Source organism: Glycine max, chromosome 16, assembly GCF_000004515.6.
Source record: "Glycine max cultivar Williams 82 chromosome 16, Glycine_max_v4.0, whole genome shotgun sequence".
Classification (NCBI taxonomy): domain Eukaryota; kingdom Viridiplantae; phylum Streptophyta; class Magnoliopsida; order Fabales; family Fabaceae; genus Glycine; species Glycine max.
Genome location: NC_038252.2, coordinates 37,111,003 through 37,133,876, shown reverse-complemented (window position 1 = coordinate 37,133,876; position 22,874 = coordinate 37,111,003). Strand labels below are relative to the sequence as shown.

The 22,874-nt window shown below is 33.3% G+C and overlaps 3 protein-coding genes across 6 annotated transcripts; 2 read left to right on the top strand and 1 right to left on the bottom strand.

Moving 5' to 3' along the window:
- The first annotated feature begins 2,862 nt into the window (after positions 1-2,862).
- On the top strand, positions 2,863-9,025 carry LOC100804260 (alpha-galactosidase). Of its 2 annotated transcripts, XM_003548228.5 has the most exons (15): positions 2,863-3,413; positions 5,494-5,552; positions 5,659-5,715; positions 5,787-5,821; positions 6,090-6,193; positions 6,280-6,355; positions 6,444-6,502; positions 6,570-6,635; positions 6,814-6,897; positions 7,336-7,400; positions 7,592-7,674; positions 7,793-7,883; positions 7,964-8,013; positions 8,452-8,592; positions 8,697-9,025. In XM_003548228.5, exons 1-15 carry the CDS (start codon positions 3,193-3,195, stop codon positions 8,781-8,783), a joined length of 1,278 nt encoding a protein of 425 aa, XP_003548276.1. In that variant the 5' UTR covers positions 2,863-3,192; the 3' UTR covers positions 8,784-9,025. The 2 variants fall into 2 exon arrangements, with proteins under 2 accessions (XP_003548276.1, XP_040866582.1); XM_041010648.1 differs by lacking the exon at positions 5,659-5,715 and having other exon boundaries at positions 2,864-3,413.
- A 785-nt stretch (positions 9,026-9,810) lies between these two features.
- LOC100812822 (pentatricopeptide repeat-containing protein At4g19191, mitochondrial) lies at positions 9,811-11,658 on the top strand. The gene has a single exon (XM_003549115.4). The coding sequence runs from the start codon at positions 9,811-9,813 to the stop codon at positions 11,656-11,658; it is 1,848 nt and encodes a 615-aa protein (XP_003549163.1).
- A 1,093-nt stretch (positions 11,659-12,751) lies between these two features.
- On the bottom strand, positions 12,752-21,109 carry LOC100812281 (uncharacterized). Of its 3 annotated transcripts, none has more exons than XM_006599605.4 (8): positions 20,246-21,109; positions 19,902-20,134; positions 18,339-19,026; positions 17,214-17,580; positions 15,953-16,047; positions 14,439-14,633; positions 13,081-13,778; positions 12,752-12,956 (listed from the first exon to the last, which is right to left on the bottom strand). In XM_006599605.4, the coding sequence occupies exons 1-7, from the start codon at positions 20,444-20,446 to the stop codon at positions 13,095-13,097; spliced, it is 2,463 nt and encodes an 820-aa protein (XP_006599668.1). In that variant the 5' UTR covers positions 20,447-21,109; the 3' UTR covers positions 12,752-12,956; positions 13,081-13,094. The 3 variants fall into 3 exon arrangements, with proteins under 3 accessions (XP_006599668.1, XP_040866581.1, XP_006599669.1); XM_041010647.1 differs by having other exon boundaries at positions 17,229-17,580; positions 20,246-21,107; XM_006599606.4 differs by having other exon boundaries at positions 12,752-13,778; positions 17,229-17,580; positions 20,246-21,106.
- Positions 21,110-22,874: the final 1,765 nt, after the last annotated feature.

The window sequence follows — 22,874 nt, the reverse complement described above, 5'->3', positions numbered from 1 at the left end:
CCCATTTTTTGTTTAGTTCACAAGGGAAGAGAAAAAATTTAAAAATTAATTTATTTTTGTATCCTTATGTTAAATTTTAAAATACAAATATAAATAATTTAGTCATTACACTTGAAATATTTCAAATCTCCTCTCATTTTCTTCAAATTTCTCCAATAATAGAGGGGGGAAATTGAAAGAAGAGGAATTTATCTATTGAAAATTGCTTCTTGCACCTCTAAAATTGTTTCTTACACCTTTTTAAGTTTTCGGGAAGCTCATTCCCAAATATAAAACTAAATTTCAAACGAGTCTTCCTAGAATGTAAACTTTTACAAATTCCAAACTAAATGTAGGAAATAAAGATGGAGGTGCAGCAAGCAATTGCCTTTAACTCCTTCATTTCTCTTACCAAAATATATATATATATATATAGTACATGTAAAGTTTGAGATTCAAGATCCTCTACTAGTCAGCCATTGTTAAATTCTAGATTAGATCACACTCGTAAGCATTTATCCTTTGTTACATAATTTGTCGTTCAGTGTTCTAGATTTATAAAATTGTCTACAGTATTCTATTTTTTAATATCATATAATATAATAATATATAACTATTTATATTTTCAAACGTTGAGATCTCTATGCAGTTTTGAAAATAAATCCAGACGACATATCCTTATCCATTTGTCCAATTTTTCAATCCCAATCCCATCACATAAATTGGTCTAGAGCAAAAACTTAACATATCATGTCATCATAAAGGCAAAAGAATGCACGTAGTCATATGGCCAAATAACGGGGGCACACATGCAATGATCATTCATGAACAGAGCAATATAATATAACAATGGGAAATCTTATTTGTATACTTTACTAATATATATATACAATAAACATGAGATGCAATAAATCTCATGATAAACGAGATATACACACAAAAGGGTACGGTGATTGTGTTTTATAAATTGTTATAGAGTTATTATATATAAAATGACACAATTCTATAACAATTATATATGTCATGTATTACTAAAAACTTTGAACTTGTGGGCTACAAAGTTTGATAAAAATGTGGGAAAAGGCATAACATAACAGAACCATGACGTCTAAGATAAGCTTTGTGCAAGTGAACACACCCTTATATATCCTACTTTTCGCAACAAGCGTTTTCATGATGATGATGAACCTAAGAAACCAAATGAGTAATAACAAGAGCACAGACACATGATGCTGCCACGTACCAAACGACAAACAACTCAGCATAACGCGTACGCACTCAATTGATAGCTTACTCACCTTATTTTACGATATATAGTAAGGCCCCAAGTATTGGCTTCCAATTTTTCAACTCAAAAAACAAAACAAAAAAATCTATATAGTTCACAAAATTCTATTAGTTTTATATAAATTTTAATTGGACACACACGTATCTGTCTCATTCTTATCACATGGCATTTTGTTATGTGTCATCATCATCAGCAATACGATTCTTATATAATAGTTTTTCTTCTTAGATTTCTTTCCGAAGTGCTATACATTAGAAAACTACTTATATAGTTATCAGTGCAAGAAAGACAAAATATACATACTAGAAGCCTCTTAACTATATCAAGAAAATAAGTTCTGGAATTTATTTTGACAATAAGTGAATATTTTGGCAATTAGTTTTAGATATATATTAAATACATTTCATAAATTAATTTTAAAACTATTAAAATTTAAAATTTTAATACTAATTTTGAAGATTAAGTTCATGAAGCATATTATGTTATACATAGTTTCTGGGTTTCACTGAAGCATGCTTCACAGGAGAATTATATTCACCTGCTGTCCCCCTGGATTCATGGTAATTAAGTGACTGCCACTGGGCATTCGAGGTTAATTTGCTGAAATACAAAATTTGTTGTGTTCGCGAAAACGTTATTTTAGTGAATTGTTTAATTTTGTTTTGGAAATTTAGTTTATAATAATAAAATTTGAGGGAGCATGATTGAATTAAAGAGGCATTGGTTATAGAGAAAGGTGAGAGACATGCTTGGTTATAATCGAGCAATGATGGTGTTTTTCTGCAGGTAAAGAGTTATATAGAAGATGTACCTTAAATATCGTGGATTTCATAGGGAAAAACAGAAGGCTATCGGTTAAGAGAGTCTCCCACTGAAGGGTGTGTGTGTGCGTGGAGTTGACTTGCTTTCAAAAAGATACGTAGACTTGGGGAGATGGCTCCAACACCAATCTGAATTATATACTATTAAATCGACATATTTAACTATATGTGATTTTGATGGTCCTGTATCTCATGATAATTTTCTTGTTCACATTTGGAATTTGAAGATTTTTCCAAAAGGTTAAATGCTTTTTGTGGAGATTATCTGGAGATAAATTGTCTAGTGGTGACAACTTGAAAAAAAATGTGGTTTTTAGTGATTGTGGGTTTCAATGTCCTTTATGCAAAGCAAAAAATGAGACAGTGATTCACTCTATTTTTTGGTGCAAACAGTGGGTGAAAGTATGACAGGATTTGCTTTGGTAGTGGGCTAAAGATATTTGAAAAAACCAAATGAAAAGTATATAAGTGAGGACAAATATCAAAGAGTGGTGGACATGAGAAGCTGTATTAGAAAAAATTTAAATTTCATATTGATTAAAAATAAAATTAAGATAAAATATATAAGTGAAAGATAATTCTCGTTCTTTAGACTAATTTTTAAGGTTAAATTAAATCTAAACTCATTCTCTAAGAATTTAACAATAATCTCAAGTCAATTGGTCTGCGGTGGTTATATCAAACAATAATTATGTACAACTTAATTTTCTCTGAAAGAAAATACATGTGATAAACCGAAAAAGAATTAGACAAGCTGGTCCAATGCACCAAACCTCACTTCCACTCCATATTGCTCTATAAATTGCAAGTTACTCTTCCAAGATTGCACAATAAATTGCACGATACTCTGGCTAATTCACAAAGTTAGCTAGCTGCTACCTCTTGGCTTTTTGTCTTGCTGGTTCAATAACAGTAAGCTCTAAGCCACCGCCAAGTTCCATTCCCTTCTTTTCCTCCCTTTCTACTTTTTGGTTATTCTTCTTCACCTTGGTTATCCTGCCCTACCCAAAAGTTCAATATTTTTTTTGCAGCTTCAATACCCCCTAAATCCCAATAAAGATATAAAGATATACATATACACACGTTTATATGTTCATATAGTATATGGTACACTACATGGCACAACAATATTCATCCTCAAGTTGGAGCTGCAATTTATCCAAGATGGCAGGGCTTGCCTTGTGCCTCCTTGTGATGTTGAGCTATGCAAGTTCTTCATATGCTCGTTTGTTGTTGAATAGAACAAGAGGAGGGTTCATGGTGTCTAGAGAGGCACATAGGAGAAACCTGCTTGATAATGGACTTGGCCATACACCCCCCATGGGGTAAGCCTCTTTTTCTTCACTTTCCCACCAAACTTGCCTGTTTTCTTTCTTCTTTGTTGTGACCCCTGTCCCCCTAGCTTTTGCATATATATAACTAACATGCTCAAACAATTGAAATACTATTTAACATGAGAATGTGATATAGTCTAATATTGATGCACATGGTCTCAAATTATTTCTGGTTAATTATTGTGTGAGCAAAACTTAGAATTTCAAGGTACTTTTGCTGTTGTTCTTCAATTAGAATAAAATTCTTTACTATGCAAATTATTAAGATGAAACTATATTTCTGATTAGACAATAATATAAAAAATATTTATGAAATTATATCTAAGTTTTATCACTGCTATAATTTTTTCATCCTATACATGTGTATGCATCAATATATTAATTGAAGAGAATACTTATCTTCAATTCAAGATGACCATTTTGGGGATGATAGTGAAATTGGGAAGGAATTTAGGAGAGCTATTTGAAATGGGACAACTTCTATTCAATAAAAACAAATTATGTACAACAATAATATTATGTCTTATCCTGATCTGATTCTTCATACATATCTAATAATAATTTTATGGTGGCACAGTCAAGTCCTCCCAGTACATCCAATTTACTTAATCATGAATGGCACAAGATGATATGAGTGCTCCCACGGCATGTCCATTGTAGTGGCATTATTTGTCTTTTAATTGATTAAGCTGCAATTATGATTCTTGTCTGGGGTTTGTGGAATTTTTCGGTAGTTCCTGAGCTTTCACCGACTTGTTGTCACTTAGCAAGATGAAAAGGACATTTGGTGATTTTATTGCATCAATTGCACAAAATATTAAGGTTCAAGAAGAGTTGTTATAGTAGTATTTGATAGTTTTACCTGAGCCACTTATAGGAAATAAAAACAAACCTGGGTTGGTTCTTGTTCCATCTTTATTTATTGCATTCACCAATCAAGAATCTATATCTTAAAATCATCAATAGATATAAATAAATAAATTAGGAGTGATATGATGGTGTGGAAATAGATCTCACAAGCATTCACGTGCGAGTTCCTCCAAGTATTATTTCATAATGTTACTTCTAATCCACTATCTTTTCTACTGACTGTAGTGGCAAACCCATGTGTTAATTAATGGTCCGTGATTGAGCTTTCAACTCATAATTGAGTTTATAATTGAGCCTCCAATCACTTCTTATGGTTAGGGTAGGTCAATAAAAAGTTAATGATTTTCTTCTTATTATTGAAGGACTTTTTTAATTAAATTAACGATCTTATCTTCAACTTTTAATTAGGCCGATTTTTTGTCACAATTTTACATTGTTTATTTGATAAATTAGTAAAAAAATAAAGTTATAGCCGTAATGCACAAGTAATGTGATAATTTGAATAGTCACGTATTTTTCTATCCATTTTTCATTTATCTTGTCAATGTTACATGATTTGTTTTTTAATTTCATATCTAGAAATGTGAAACATCTGCAATAGCGGGATAAATTATTTATTTATGAATTTTTCTTACATATAACTATTAATACATATTTTTTATTCTTAAATTATCGTTCAATATATATAATTGTTTTCATTTTTTCATGAAGCTTTAAAATTAAATGTAATTGTTATTTCTACTTTCAACTGCTTTTTCTTTTTCTTTTTCTTTTTTATTTTAAAAAACACAGATAGAGGCACAAACTCTTTCCACTAGTATAGATAAAAGCAAAGCTTGTATTTGCCCTTGAACGGTTGTGCTGAGTGTGCTTACATTTGACTCATCAAATTATTTAGCTTTCAAATAATTAGTGTTTAATGTAAAAAGTTTTGAAATTAATATATAGAAATATGTTTGAGTTTTAACTTGTGACGGAAGCTCAAGTCCTACACCCATAAAAGTTTGACTTTGGAAGCCCATACTATTCAGGATTGAATTGATGTTTTGACTTGGAAGGCTATTTTTGTAACCATAAAAATAACATACATAGAGTGATGTTTATTTCTTTTTTGAAAAAAACAATGATTTCATTAGTGATGAATTTCTTACAAGCATATGAAAGTAGATGCATAGTGACCAATTACTGATGATAAACTCAGATGGAATAGCTGGAACCATTTTGCCTGCAATATTAAAGAAGACTTGATTCGAGAAACAGGTAACTTAACTATTACTAAATGAATTTGGAATTTACTAAAAATTTATTTAGATTGCTAAACATATGCTTGTTATTATATGTTGTGTTATATCTCTTCATTATGCAGCCGATGCTATGGTGTCAACTGGCCTTGCTGCTCTAGGATACCAATATATTAACATAGGTAGGACATTATTATCATTATCATTATTATTCATTGGAATGATTATTTATTATTTTTCTATAAATTTTTAGATGATTGTTGGGGAGAGCTCAACCGAGACTCAAAGGTAATAATATTATTTTATATTAATAATTTCAATTAAAAAATGCATTATCTAATATGGTTAATTTGCCTAATTAATATTTTGCCCATGAAAATTGTAAGATTTCAATTTGAATATAGGTGGATTTTAGCATGACTCACTATAGTTAGTTTATAGTGGTTAGTGAATTTAACATATTTGCTCCTTAGTATATCACTATAGAATTGCATATCACAATATAATATCCACTTTCTGTGATATATTTAGTTTGGCTAATGTAAAACTGTGGCAGGGCAATTTGGTTCCCAAAGCCTCAACGTTTCCTTCAGGAATGAAGGCTCTAGCTGATTATATTCATAAAAAAGGTTTGAAGTTGGGAATCTATTCTGATGCAGGGTATATTACATATTAAACTAAAACTTTGATTTTTATATATTTATGATTATTCAACCTTTTTTTTAACTGTGACAATTTCTCTGCAGAAATCAAACATGCAGTAAAACTATGCCTGGATCACTAGGACATGAAAAACAAGATGCAAAAACATTTGCTTCCTGGGTAACATACGTTCATTTCAAAGTCATCTTGCATTTATAAACTCTATCCTATGTATTTTAATTAAGATCTACTTCCAATGTTACTTTAGGGGATTGACTACTTGAAGTATGATAACTGTGAGAATAACAATATAAGCCCCAAAGAAAGGTATTAGTGACCTTCGAATGCACACAAACAAATCACATGCTTCTAATTGATACATTTTGTTACACAGGTACCCTCCAATGAGTGAAGCTTTGGCAAACACTGGAAGACCAATTTTCTTCTCTTTGTGTGAATGGTGAGCCAAATTGGTGATCATGTTTCACATACATTATGCTGATAAACTTCACTATTTCTTTGAGGAAATTATATAGCTAGAAGAAAGTATAATTAATTAGCATTTCATCTACTCTACTATTCCTCTAAGCCAGAAAAATAACTTCATTTTAAACTATTAATTGCTTTCTCAAACACAGGGGATCAGAAGATCCAGCAACTTGGGCCAAAAGTGTGGGAAATAGTTGGAGAACAACAGGAGACATTGAAGATAAGTGGGAAAGGTAAGCATGCGTGTTATGATATAAATTTATTTATCTTCAATGTCAATAAAAAGTGAATTCAATTTGAGGAATTTCAATATCTTGTTTGCATCACATTCATGCTTTATTGAACACTTGAGAAAGACATTCGAGAGGCTTATTTTGATCCAACGTGATAATTAAGTTGAGTTTATTTTCTATGGATTCTCGGTGCAACAAAATTTGACACTGGCAAGATATTGTTGATATGACATTTAAGTTACTTATCTTAAAAATTAACAAACTTATTATACATCACAGTTTATGATTAGATAACAGTGTAAAATTTAATATTGTCTGTGCACGTAATATTTATTCTTAAGTTAATGCAGAGTATCACTTAAGGAAATCATTTCCGAGCATCATTTTGTTTCATTTATTCATTTTCAACATGGGGAACTTATAATATTCCCTCCACAGTATGATATCTCGTGCAGATCTAAATGACAAATGGGCTTCTTGTGCTGGACCTGGAGGATGGAATGGTAATCATCCTCACCACTCACTAGTTTTGGACAGTTATCAATCTCAGATTGCTTAGTACTTAAATACATACTAGTTATTTTACTAAAATAAGTAAATAAATAAGAATTATGTCCACAACTCCATATATAGTTCCTATTTACTATATCATATTAAAGAAACTAAAGTTCACATTCTCATTTTTGGTGTACAGATCCTGACATGCTAGAAGTTGGAAATGGAGGCATGACAACAGAAGAATATCGCGCTCATTTCAGCATATGGGCATTAGCTAAGGTAACTTGTAACAAAAAATTTAACACATGTTGCTTAGACATTTCCATATAAAGAATTGCTTGAGGAAAAATATATTTTGCATACTAAGTACATTTTTTTTGTATATACATATATATAGGCTCCTTTATTGATTGGTTGTGACATTAGAGCATTGGATGCCACCACAAAAGAATTGCTAAGCAACAACGAAGTTATTGCAGTAAACCAAGGCATGAACAACTGAATCAACCTTCTTATCTTTTCTTAAACAGAGAATGCTTTTAAAACTAATAACCCTATGGTATTGCAGACAAGCTTGGAGTTCAAGGAAAGAAGGTGAAAAGTAATAATGATTTGGAGGTAACTTTCTTTCCCTTTCCGTGGGTGAGTGCGCCTGCACGAGCACATGTTTTGTGTATGTGTGTGTTTCTTTTCCAGTAAAACTAGGGACAAGGTGGTCACCTTCTTACATTACAGTGCTACTCTATGTTTTCATATAACTACAAACCTTTGATGCTGGCACCAGTCTAGTTTTCAAGTGCTGTTGCCTTATCATATAAAAAGGAAGTAGACACTAACAAATTTGTACTCAAAGACCAAACCACTTGTGTCTTTAATGAATTAGTGACCAAATTTAGTGACTAAAATTGTTTTTCCCTTGCTAATTCTAGGGTCACAAAAAAATTTAGTGATGATCTTTTTAAAAGTTTTCATATAAATTATTCTGTTACTAATTTTAATATTGCTTGTATGTTAAATTACTCAATAGAACTTTTTAAAAGTAAGCAATTGTTGCAGGTTTGGGCAGGTCCTCTCAGTAATAACAAGGTAGCAGTGATCTTATGGAATAGAAGTTCATCCAAAGCAAAAGTTACTGCATCCTGGTCTGACATAGGCCTGAAACCAGGAACTTCAGTTAAAGCAAGAGATTTATGGGCGGTGAGATACATAGTTTGACTTATTTTGTTCTTTTTCTTTAAAATGCAAAGCATCTAAAAATGCTTATGAGGTATTGTTTTGACAATTTGTTTTGAATTTTGCAGCATTCAACACAATCATCTGTTTCGGGAGAAATATCTTCTGAATTAGATTCACATGCTTGTAAGATGTATGTCCTAAGTCCTAACTAAGTTGTCAATTTCTTGAGGCAGAAAAGGAGGTAAAAACAGAAGTCAGGAGAAAGAAATGCGTTGGCAATAATTGGATATTGCATAGAATGAAAAAGAAATCAATAGGAAATTTACTTATCAATAGGAAATATAGAAAGATATGTATAAGTTGCATTTCTTCCAAGGTTTCCATTTTAAGTTATGCATTGTCATTGAGATCCACTTGATTTCAATTAAATAATATGCATTTGATATTCTGTTAATTTGATATCAAGCATGGACTGAAAGGAAGTACATAGAATATTTTCTACATATTGATATATGGTTGATATTTTTATCTATTCCTGCTAGTGATTCTAATGTTGTAGTGTGCATATTTGGCATTGTGCATGAGAAAATATGGATAATTTTATCTTTGTCCTTATGGTAAATTTAATTTGAAAAGATCCTTTGAAAAGTAATCGAAGACTTGAGCTTCAGCAATATACAACAATCAAATTCGAGCAGATCGGTGCTAAATCCAACAACTTGTGGTTTTATAATCTCTCATATATATATATATATATATATATATATATATATATATATATATATATATATATATATATATATATAATTGTTATTGATATGAAACATCAATGAGACAATAGACTTGTCTATATCGAATAATCATTTATAATAATATCTCTTCTTATCATGTTTTTTATGCATGATATTCGAATAAGTAACATTTGTATCAACAATTTATTAATATTTTATACAATTATTTAATTATAATTATGATGATAAATTTATTTATTTTTATAATAATTATCGTAAAAGTTAGACTCATTATAATTTCTGGAGTTATAACTCCACAAATCATAGGCACAAACAAATATAGTACTCACCATGACTGGCACTGAAGTAAGGTTGAGTTTGACAACATAGTAATCAGCAAAAACAAAGAATTGAACCATCGGTGTCTGGTATTGTCTTCATGCATGCAAGCTTCCTTGGCAGCACCAAACAAGAGAAACAAAGATGGCTACAAACTGAGAAGAAGTAAATGTCATTGCGTCCTTCGTTCCGAAGGTCACTCTACACATGGAACTTGATGATTCGAGACTCCACCAATAATGGGTTCTTTACACAAACTTTAAACATATACTCTTCCATGGCACACTCTGGTGTCCATGGCAACAACCTCACCTACCCTTTGCTCCTCAAGGCCTGTGCTAACCTCCCTTCCATTCAACATGGGACAATGCTTCATGGGCATGTCCTCAAACTTGGGTTCCAAGCAGACACCTTTGTTCAAACTGCCCTGGTTGACATGTACTCAAAATGCTCCCATGTCGCATCTGCACGCCAGGTGTTCGATGAAATGCCGCAGAGAAGTGTTGTCTCATGGAACGCCATGGTTTCAGCTTACTCTCGCAGATCTTCGATGGACCAGGCATTGAGCCTTTTGAAAGAAATGTGGGTTCTTGGTTTTGAGCCAACTGCTTCCACATTTGTTTCGATTTTGTCTGGTTATTCCAACTTGGATTCTTTTGAGTTTCATTTGTTGGGGAAGTCAATACACTGCTGCTTGATCAAACTTGGGATTGTGTATTTGGAGGTCTCCCTGGCCAACTCACTAATGGGTATGTATGTCCAGTTTTGCCTGATGGATGAAGCAAGGAAAGTTTTTGACTTGATGGATGAGAAGTCGATTATTTCTTGGACAACTATGATAGGGGGTTATGTGAAAATTGGGCATGCTGTGGAAGCATATGGTTTATTTTATCAAATGCAACATCAAAGTGTTGGCATAGACTTTGTTGTGTTTCTAAATCTTATTTCTGGTTGCATACAAGTAAGAGATCTTTTGTTAGCTTCATCTGTTCACTCTCTTGTACTTAAATGCGGGTGTAATGAAAAGGATCCCGTTGAAAATTTGCTAATTACAATGTATGCAAAATGTGGAAACCTTACATCTGCTAGAAGGATATTTGATCTGATCATTGAAAAGAGCATGTTATCATGGACATCAATGATTGCAGGATACGTCCATTTAGGTCATCCAGGGGAAGCACTGGATCTGTTTAGAAGGATGATTAGGACTGATATTAGACCAAATGGAGCAACGCTTGCAACTGTTGTGTCAGCTTGTGCGGATTTGGGATCACTCAGCATTGGGCAAGAGATTGAAGAGTACATTTTTCTAAACGGGTTGGAATCAGACCAACAAGTCCAAACGTCTCTCATACACATGTACTCCAAATGTGGGAGCATCGTGAAAGCCAGAGAAGTATTTGAAAGGGTAACAGATAAAGATTTAACTGTTTGGACTTCTATGATAAATAGTTATGCAATCCATGGGATGGGGAATGAGGCTATCAGCCTCTTTCACAAAATGACAACTGCAGAAGGGATAATGCCAGATGCCATTGTTTACACTAGTGTTTTCCTGGCCTGTAGCCATTCCGGATTGGTAGAAGAGGGACTGAAGTACTTCAAAAGTATGCAAAAGGATTTTGGAATAACTCCTACAGTAGAACACTGTACCTGTTTGATCGATCTTCTTGGTCGAGTCGGCCAGCTTGACTTGGCTTTAAATGCAATTCAGGGAATGCCACCAGATGTCCAAGCTCAAGTTTGGGGTCCATTGCTAAGTGCTTGTAGGATTCATGGCAATGTTGAGCTTGGGGAGCTTGCGACTGTTAGGTTATTAGACAGTAGTCCTGGAAGCTCCGGAAGTTATGTATTAATGGCTAACTTGTATACCTCTTTGGGCAAGTGGAAGGAGGCGCATATGATGAGAAATTCGATGGATGGTAAAGGATTGGTCAAAGAAAGTGGCTGGAGCCAAGTTGAGGTCACTGATACCTATCATACATTTGCTGTGGGAAATCAGTCACAGGTTGCTTAGTCATTTATCTACAAGAGCAAGACACTAGAATATCTAATTTTTATTCTTCAAGAAGGTAGAGATACAGCAGGAACAATATCAATGAATGATTAACTGTAAAATTAACAGACTAGCGAACCCTGAAAACCTAAGGTTATCCATAGAATTGTTGCAGCTGGTTGTGTCAATAGTACTTCCAGTATACTATAAGAACATGCCATGTAGTTCAAGTCCATGACTAATGAAATGGCCAGGATTTTACCATGCAAGATCAGTATGCAGTTGCATTTTGAATTCGGTTCTTGTCAAACTAAGGGCTTCAGGTGAAAATTGTGATTTCCTTCTGTTTCACCTTTTTCTGACCTGGTTTTGCTCATGAATTTGATACATGTAAATCATCCTCTTTCCTTACTATAGAAGAAGTAAATTGAAAACATCAGGTATTTATTGTCCTTTCTGTCAGGCATTCTTAATAACTACATTCAGTTACTGCAACAGATTTATACATCATTCTTACAATGAGAAGCTGGGGATAGATAACGAACTTGATTAAAATCACAACCATTATCCATCTTCCTTGTATTAATTTTTTGTTAGTCACCGGCTAACTTTGATTATTTTTAGTTACATTATTGTAGTTATCAAGTATTGGTCAAGCATTGCTGATGATATCAGGGTTCATTATGATTTGCCTCATTCATAGTCTTTATTTCTGTTTTCTTAAAAAAGGATTATCATTATCAATAGAACATTTGAGTAGTCGGTTAGGAAGCAAGACTTGCAATGCCTGTCTGCTTTCACTTTATAATTATATAAAGAGCAAATTTGAAGACAGCCTCTGTTTGGTTCGGTGCCAAGAGAGTAGATACGTGCGTATAAGACATGAGAATCAGAAGCAATAAACATTAGCTTCTACATTAATTCAGGATTTGATGCGATTTTGACGTGATTTCCGTATGCTACATAGAAGAAAACTCACACAAAGTAGATGCGTGGAATAGTTGTAGTTCCAACTATTTCCAAAATTCCCTTGATAGTTACAAGTTAATTGCAGTTCGCTAGTTAACAAAGGCATTAATAGAAATGAAAGTATACAAAATAATGAAACGAAATATTCCTCAAAATGAGAGCAACTATACATCTGTATATCATTTCTCTGTCACGAGATTATTTGTACTCATCGATTAAATGAGTTTTCTATTATACCCTGTGGCAATTGCAAATTTACAAGTGGATTACGTCAGTGTTGTGGAACTCCCGTGGAATGCAATGAAAGTATTTTCTGTGATGTATCTAGTTCCATATGATCTTCTAAGCCCCTAAAAAATATACAAGTCATCAATGAAACAATACCTAATACCCCACATTCTTATTTATGAATGATACTAATCTCTGACATAGTAAAAAAATCAGTAACAAATATGTAAGCATTCTGACATTTACTTTGTTTATATTTCTCATGGTCCTCTCATCTTCTCGACAATGTGCCTACTCTTTTCTTCAAAGTTACGCTTCTGTTCTTCCAATTTCTCACTCACCCTCTTTTTCAAATCCAGAATTTTTTCCCTTCTCCCAATTTTCTTTGGCCTTGAATCATCCCGTTCAATTGAACGATGTTGTTTATCCAGCACCACATTTCGGGGAGGTGATTCACTCACAGAAATATCTCCCATCTTCTCTTCACTAGCTTCACTAGCTTCATTAGTATTGTCATTCTGCAATGAAGTAGTTCTAAGTTCTTGCAAATCTCTAGTTTCTGGTGGTTTGTCATTCTCTAACAAAGGTCTTGTCAGTTCTTCTGAACTTTTGCTGCTCCTTAATGTTACTGAACTAGAGGAAATTGGTGTGAGTGCCACAGAATCTGATTTCCTAGCTGGTTCCTGACTAGATTTGGGACACTTTGGTGGTTTATGTTGTTTGAGTTCTGGACCATCATCACTTAAGGTGCTAGCACTGGCTTTTAATCCACCACAAGCTTGATTATTGGTATCAACTGAGGTTGAAGTCTCGTTCCCCAATTCTGGGTGGACCCATATGAACGGAGCAACACTCCTAGGAACCCAATCGTCCTTTTCAGCTAGCATCCATGGAATGCATATGCTTTCACAATTTGGGAGCACTAAAGTTTCCCGGATTACTGCCTGCAGGAGAGAAATTAAATTAAGTTTGCATGTGAAAGACATTCTAATACTTTCTTAAAGATACACAGAAGATGGCTTCAGTTGAGTACTAGAGTAGATACAACAGAGAGAATGAGCACCATGTGCTCAAAATCCAAAATACAGGAAAAGAAATCACATTAATTTTGATATTTGAGACATTCGTCTACAGGTGTAGGTGTCCACTCATGGATTTAACTGATCTGAAATTATCGTAGGTTACACAGAATCATTTATTCACTAAAACTTATGGACAGCATTATTTACTGAAAAACAGATAGAGAGAACTAAGTGTATCAAGGAACAAATATTAACAAATCCAGAATTCTATGGCCACATACTTGAGAGAATGTCAGTCACTAAAAAGAAAGAAATTGGGTACTTGAATTAAGGAGGTCACTTGAACTGACAGAAGGAGCAAAAATAGTTTTTCCTTATATTATTTTACAACGAAATTCTCCTCTTTGAACATAATTACCAATACTGGTATATTAGATATATGATTTATTTGTACATAGATTAAACAAAAAGGACATGGAAATGAACACAAGAAAGCTTGAAAACCTCAAACAACATCTGCAGGGAAATAGTAATTGTCCATCAACATCCTTGCATAACCAAATGTGAAGAGAACTATCATACCTTGAGTCGACTGACCAGGAACAAAGCTATGTGTGAATTAGTTATCCTGTGTTCTCCAACAAATGATTCCAAGCTGAATTCTATATCAGGCATAAATGTGAAACCAAACCACAATTGGTCAGAGGGAGGTGGCTTTATCTGCAAACGCAATGTCCCTTTGAGGGATGCTACTCTTATTGCCAAAGAGAGAGGAACCTTTTGATAATGAATAATCCGTTAATATGAGAATAACACAGCTTAAGCTATTTATAACTGAATGGATAGATAAAATAGCATAACATCTCCGCATTATCAAATATAAAATAGTACAATAACATCTATGCATTATCAAATATAAAATAGTACAACATAAAGTATTATCAAATAATTAAATGTGTCTTCATGTGCATCTATTTACATGAAAACACTCAAAGACAAGATTCACATTCTGCTCCTGATGGTTTATTGTTAGAGATGGAAAAAAGAAACCTCATGCTTTTAATAAAAAATTGGATTTTAGCACAAGGTAGGTGAGCCTGTGTGTTGTCCTTCAGTGCCACAAGGTCTTCTGTGAAGGGGCATGTCAGAGTTGTATTATAAAAATCATTTATGTATCTTCTCCCAGTAGCTTTCGGTAGAGTTTAATTAAATATATAAATTATTGTGATTAAATATATTACATTGACTCCAGTTAAACCAAAGTGCATGTGGATTATTGACCTCCCTTTCTTCCAGTTTAGAGACTCGCTTGATTTTTGTAACACCACCTTACAGGATGAAGTATGAACTAATGCCAACATTCTAATACCCATAAAATTTCACCACAAACAAATTTTCTGTGTGCCACACACCAAGTCCCAACCATAAGAACCCATGTAGTCCAAACTTCTACAGTAATAATTTGCATAGGCACATTATTGTGAATAAGCCATGCTAAAAATGGAGAGCAAAACACAATCCTCCTACAGGGTTTGACAAAGCATATATGCAGACATCACATCTAGTTTCACATCATACAAAGATCTCCTTTGAAATTAATTATTCTTCAGAAAAAAAAGACAGTATATCACAGGATATTATTTTTCTAGAAAATATTTACCAACAGGAATTATTTGTCAGACAAAAAATTATAATAGGGAAGGCCAGTGTAAATATATAAAATGAAATGGGATCTGTGCATGGGTTTGGAAAACCTCAGCAGGAGGTTACTGTAACTTACCTAAAAATGAAGATATTGCCCACCAACAGAATAGAACCAAACAACAAGATTACGCACTAAAATATATACATGATAACAGAAATTAAACAAGAATTTAACAAACTATCATTAAACGACAAAGGAAAAGCAAGTATATATTTCTTTAACCCTGGAGAGAGATAACACAACGTAGAGAAACACACTTCATGCAAGCACAACCACACTACATAATAATATTGCAAAATCTTAATAATGAAAGAACAACTCAAAAATGCAGTGGGGAAAAAAAAAACAACCAATGGAAAAGGAAATAAAGGGAATAATAACAAGATGCTACCTGTGAAACTTGCTTGGCAACAGAATTTAACATAGACTTCCATCTTGATCCTTGAGTTGAGGAAGATGTACTGTGCTTAAAGCTCTTAGACATATCTGCAAAGGGCATATTGAAATTGTCAATATGAATGCTTATGTTGGAGATCTCACATCAACTAGTGATATGATCAAAATAGTGTATATAAGTGGGAAGCAACCCAAACCTTGCGTATGACCTAGCTTTTGGGGTTAAATTATGTCCAAACCCAAATTCTAAGAGCAATATATAACAATATCTAGACACAAAAAACACTTATACATCCCCAAACCCACACACACAAATTATTTTTGGAAATTCATCATCTCTAGGAAAAAAGCAGAACTAGAAAAGGCTCGTAGGTATCATCTAGGAAAACAAAAAAATTAAACCTATTAAAAACAACATTGTTTCATTATCAATCCAATAAATGTACAAAAAGATATAATCTTGTAAGAAGACACCATAGTCCACATGTACTTGGTAGAGATACTACGAATTTGGAAGGCACCTTCCATCAACCTAGTTTATAAAATCTCAATTAAAATTAAATATGCATGAACTATATGAGGGCGAGCCCTGGTGTAGCGGTAAAGTTGTGCCTTGGTAACTTGTTGGTCATGGGTTCGAATCCGGAAACAGCCTCTTTGCATATGCAAGGGTAAGGCTGCGTACAATATCCCTCCCCCATACCTTCGCATAGCGAAGAGCCTCTGGGCAATGGGGTACGAAGTTTTATGCATGAACTATATAGAAAGTGCTGTTTGTGTGACCTTAGCTGAATAACAGATTGGACATCCTATGAAGCAACCAAACAAGATAAAGAGGACATCCTCCATTAGTGATGATGTAGAAACTGTAGTCCAAGAACAGCCAAAGAAGTTCGTTATATTTATAAGGTATGTACAAAACTTTCAAAGTCCAAGTCTTCCAAAAGCTAAGTTATTAGAGTGAGACCCATGAATGATTTTAGTATTAAATGACACTCAAGCTCATTTTATTTTGTGTAGAAATAAAATTTAATATAACGAATGGGAAAGACAAGGATTGAACTCCTGATCATTTTAAAAAGGATTCAATACCATGTCAAAGATCAACTATTTTAAAAGCCTAAGATGTTAGATGGAGACCCACAAATGGTTTTATACCTTGAACATAAACTATGATAAACTCCTGATCATTTTAAAAAGGATTCAATACCATGTCATAATCAAATAGTTGGATTTGTCAGGACCAACGTACTAACCAATGTTCCACTCACCATCTCCTTTTGGCTCCTGTAAATCATTCATCCCTTCTGCAAGATTCAATTGCTCACCCAAACATTCAAATCCTTCAAGAAGATCTGATGGCACAGCACCAACATTGCTCGACTCTGGATTTGAGTCCTCTGTCCCCCTTTCATGCTCTGGTTCACGTACTTCAAGCCTTGTTTCAATCTCTAATAATGCACCACCAGCATATTCAATGTCAACCTCTAAGGCACACACCTCACTCATTTCCATTGGAAGAACCCTCATTCGAATGATATGGGGTGGAACATTCCCCATGTTGATGTCTGTACAGATTACTTCCCCTACATAACTGGGAGTTCTCATATTTGCCAATGTCCTCTGTAAAAATAATAGGAAAGACCAACAGTTATCTTATAGAAACCAAAAACAAAATGACGTTTTCTGTAGGGTCTTCTTGCAAATAAACCCTCTCTCTCTAGAGAGGAGATCAAGTTACTCTAACTCTTTTAAAGTTACTCTTAGAGTAACTGGATCACTCCTCATACACACACACACTTATCTCATAACAATCAACAATCACAACATGGGGTTTGCTTCATGAAAACAGGGAAGGTAGCAGGGAAATTGTAAAGAACATTTTAAAATAATGTCCCCCTCATTCTTCCAAACAAAGAAATTAACCTTGCTGGTGCTTTTCTCATCCATTAATCACATCAAAATTACTCTGAAAATGGCACTGCTGCCACTTTGTCTGGTTGATCTAGTTCTAGTCAGATACAGTAGGACTTTTACATTGGCTAAAGTAAAAACTAACTCTAGATGAATTTAAAAGGTAAATCTTTTCAATATTCTTAATGTGCTAAGCTTAAAAAATATAACTCAGCTTGTACAAATCCACTTGATTACTTGAGATTTTGGAACAACTGGCAGAGGAAAAGATTGCTAACAAGATATATTATCCTTCATCCGGTTATGAACAAGCTAGTTTTATCAATTTAACAAATTAATACACAGGTGACAAAATACTACAAATTGATGATTATGCAAAATAATTCCTGTCACCCAGTGCTAAATATAATTAAACAGACTCAAAATCAAATGCATAATTCATATCATCATATGGGAAAATCTGTTACCTGAATCCTTTCATGGATGGACTTCTTCATTTGTACATTTCCTTTGACATCAAAAAAGAGTCGGGAAACCAACAAATTCCAACATAATGTTCCTTCATCAATACCTGGCTTTTCATCGGCATCAGCATCAGAACTGACAGAGAATTGACTCTGGCTTCCTGAATGAGATAAGGTTGAAAATGATTGTGCAGCATTGTCTAACAGGGGACTTTTCAGATGGTTTGCTGCTGCAGCAGATTTCATCAAACCAGTGGTTAAAACTGCATCTTGACAAGCATGAAGCTTCTCAGTGTGCTTTCTTTCTTCACGGCCTGATAATGAAGTCCAAGCTGATTTATTTTCCACACCAACTCGGGAACTTTTTTTTGTAAGTTTTTTCAAAAATTGTCGAACCTTTGAGGAACTACCATCAGGCTTACTAGCCCTTTCTATTGCCTCAGCACTTGATCCTACCGATGGTTTCGCAAGGGAGTGATGTTCAGTATTTAATGATGACAAATAGCTATGAAACCCATCTTGCAACTGGGCAAACCACTCATGCTTTTCTTTTTTATCAGAAGAAGCCAGACGGAGGGCCTTACACCATGCTTCTTTATCGCATGCAGTCTCAAGATATATGTAAAAAGTTTTGCTTGCATGGTAGATCACAGAGGTCTTGGCTTCCACTTTGATGGGGAATTTTTTTGCCCTATAGGATTCATTACATTAAAGCACCTAATTTCTTCAGTAAATAAGCAAGAATATAAAAATTAAAAATATATCTATCTATTATCATTTGAAGTATGACACCCATAAGCCAAGAAATAACAGGTTACTTCATTAGAATGTATGCAGGGCGTAAAGGAAATGAGACTTCTCCATTTTAAATTTACCCATATTCAGCAATTATTTACACTGTGAATTATGTGCAGAATCAAAATGATATGCATTGCACTATGTATCCCACTGAAATGATAAAAAAATATAAAAAATTAAAAAAACTTGTATAAGAAGAACTATGAGTCTAGCATAGTCAATTTTACAACCATAATTTCTGCAAATCGTAGCACTGCTCCAGTTCATAGCAGTGATTTGACATGTTTTATACCTTTGTATTGAAATAAATTTTATACCAACTACAGCATCTACACAGTTCCTACTGTTCATAATAAGATATTGGCTACAGCCAGTCTAATACAACTAGGACAAAGCCAACCCAAAAACACTCTAACACAACAATTCTAACTCTAACATTGTGAGATACTTCCCCTCAAATTGAATCTCACTTCTAACTTTGTAACATAAACACACTTATCAAAAGAAGGCAACTTCAAAAACACAATGGACACCGCAAACCATAAAGTGAAGTCATATAATGCAAAAGGCTAATTCCAAAGGAACCAAACCGCTGCCACCACAACAACAACAACAAAGTCTCATCATCCCATTATGTGAGTTCGGATACATGGACCACATGACATTATTAGACTCCGTTAAAAAAGATCGAATTCTCAACCAAAGCAACACCACACACCAAAATAAGAACAAAAGAGTGGCTCCATCCCACTTAACAGTTCACATTACCATTTTTTTGAAGGAAGACTTGTAGCTGAAACAGCTTCCACTAAGCATCCCTTAAGCTGAATGGTGGTGTGAAAGCCATCAGTGTCTGTAAGCACAAGTGATTGCCCATTGATTTTCCCATACTTCCTAACAGGAGTCACCTCCAACACTTCTTTCTTCCTCTTCTGCTCCTTTGACTGTTTCTCCACCCAAAATTTTGAAACCTTATCAGGCTCCAAAACCCAAACCACACCCTAAAGAGACAACAACAAAAAGCCAAACCCACACACATGAACAAATTAGAAACCCCATATAAACAAACGACAAAATCAAAAAATAGACATCATTCGGAACCAGAAAGTCACCTCCTTTTTTAGCAATTGTTGTTGGGGATGATCACTTTGAGCACCACCCAGTTGCGTTTTCGACGCGATTTTCGCTTGGTCTTTGCTGATCTTGCTTTGCAATCGTTTTATTACCCACAAAAACCCAAGAGCTTCGGCAGCCACAACCGCCACCACCCCAAGAAGAAACCCGAGGAGAATCAAAGCGAAAAAAAGAACCATTTCACACCCCAATTGTTCAATTTTCTCGAATCAGGGGAAGTGGGGGCGAATGAAAGTGAGCAAAACGAGACCGACCCAGATGGGGGAATCGTAGGAAAAGCGGGAGAAAGAGGTGCCCAGATGCTCAAAATGGAAACTTCCGAAAGAATCTGATGCCAAACAAAGTGGCAAGCAATTATCACTTTTCTTCGTTAACGGTTAGAGCGAGAAAGAAAAGTAGAGAGAAAGAAAGCGCGTTGTGTATGTTTTGTTTGGGGCGAAGGGGACAACAAAGGGAAACGTGAATGAAGGGATTTTCATTGGTAAAAATGGGGTTTTTGTTTTTGTATTTTTCAGAATTTGGGTTGTGTGTGCGTGCATGCAGAGAAATAAGATAACGGAAGAGAGGGAGTTGAAGAAACTAATGATGTGGACATTATCATTATTAACCACCATTACCAATGGGTCACGACTTTATGGAGCACCAAATGAATTCTTGATTATTCATCACGCGTAGGATCGTGTGATAGATTATGCGTGATCACAATATTTGTCTTTTGGCCAAGGGTTTTTAACTACATTTGATTCGGGTTTTGTTTGATGGTGGATGAATATCAGATGCTTTGGATCTAAACTCAGTTCAACTCCCTCTTCTCGGGACAGGAGATGCTTTGGAATGATTTTAAAATGGGAAATTGTGTATGGATACTAAATAGTATTTATATAGATATAGATAGATGTAATAGATGATACCATGTGATTAAAAATAACTTAATAAAAAAAAGAAAAATAAAGTGAAAAAAGTATAAAGGAAGACTAGGATAGTATATAAATTATGATGTCCATGCATAATTATTTTTAAATAAATTTCCTTTAGCTTATAAAGGACGTGATAATGGCGACATGATTTACCCAAAAAGACTTGGCTTAATAAAAATGTGTTAGGTCTACAAAGCTTGAGAGTATATATAGGAATAATTTCCTAAGGAAAATAAGGTTTTGACTCAATTCTTGAGAGTTATAAAGTTTTTTTCCCCACAATTTTATCAATAAAAAAATGAGTATGATTTAAAATCTTTATACTCATTTTTAAAAATACATTTGTACTTTAAATTTAAATTATTTATTTAGTTAATGTTATTTTAAGTATTAGTCCTTAAAAAATGAGTTTTAGTTCTTACACTCATATTAACTAATTATGTGGTTTCTATAAATGATTTCACCATAAAAATGGATTTATTATTTTTTTAGTTCATAAAATTTTTTTAAGATTTGTGGTTTTAATAACCTTGTTAGGAAATTAAAAGTAAGGAAAAAATGTTAACGACTATAGATAAGAACAGAACAAAAATTAAGAGGCATTAATCAATAAAAAAACTTAGGGACTAAAAACAAAAATATTAAAAAATAGTAACACATAAGAAATAGTCCATACACGTGATATTACTTCAGGAATTAGTTTATGTATATAAGATATGCAACATTTACCTACAAAGATCTTGCTCGTACATTTTTTTTTTTCATAATTCCATCAATTTGAGGCTTAATTTTATCATCATTATCAACATGAAAACTACAATTGTAACAAAAAAAAATATGACAATTAAAATCATCCACTAACTTCCAAGCAATGGTTGTCGGTTATGAAAATATAGTACAAGTGTTTAAAAGCTAAGGGAGTATTTGCTTGTACTTTTATTTTTTGGTTTCACGTTTTTTCACTTTTTAATTACAAAAATATTACCTTATTTTCAATATATATGTTCCATTTTTAAAGATATTGAAAATAACTTCTTTTTTGTAATATATCTTAATGTGTATTAAATGAATCCTAAACCATTTAGTTTTTTTTTTCTCTGTCATTGATAAACTACTAGAGATTCATTATGATTTTTGCAATTACTGATGACTCGTAGTCATAAATAATAACAAAGTTTTTATAAAGAATTTTTTTTTTCATATTTAGTTCTAAAACATACTCCTTATATCCTATATTAAGTGTGTTAGAAGAAAAAAAATCTTGTGTGCTATTTTTTTTATTGAAAGTGTCCTTTTAGTCTTTTAATATAATATTGCTTAACTTTTTCATTTAGAATGTTGTTGTTTGCTACAAAATTTCTAACAAAGAAAATTAATTTTGTGAAATTGCTACACTTTTTAGTTATTTTTTAATTTTTCTTGATTTAAATAAAAGAATTATAATGACATTTATTATGAGACAGAAAAAGTAATAAGTATATTATGTGAGTGTTTGTAGAATTGGGTATTACCATATTTACACTAATTATGCATACCTAAATTCAAACCAATTAAGTAGGTAAAAAAAACATATCTATTATAGTTTTTTTTATGGTTTTGATTACTATTCAACTTATTAACTTACTTGTTTTATTAATTAAAAATATTTAATATTTTGAATAATATATATGTATATATCATTACTCTACAT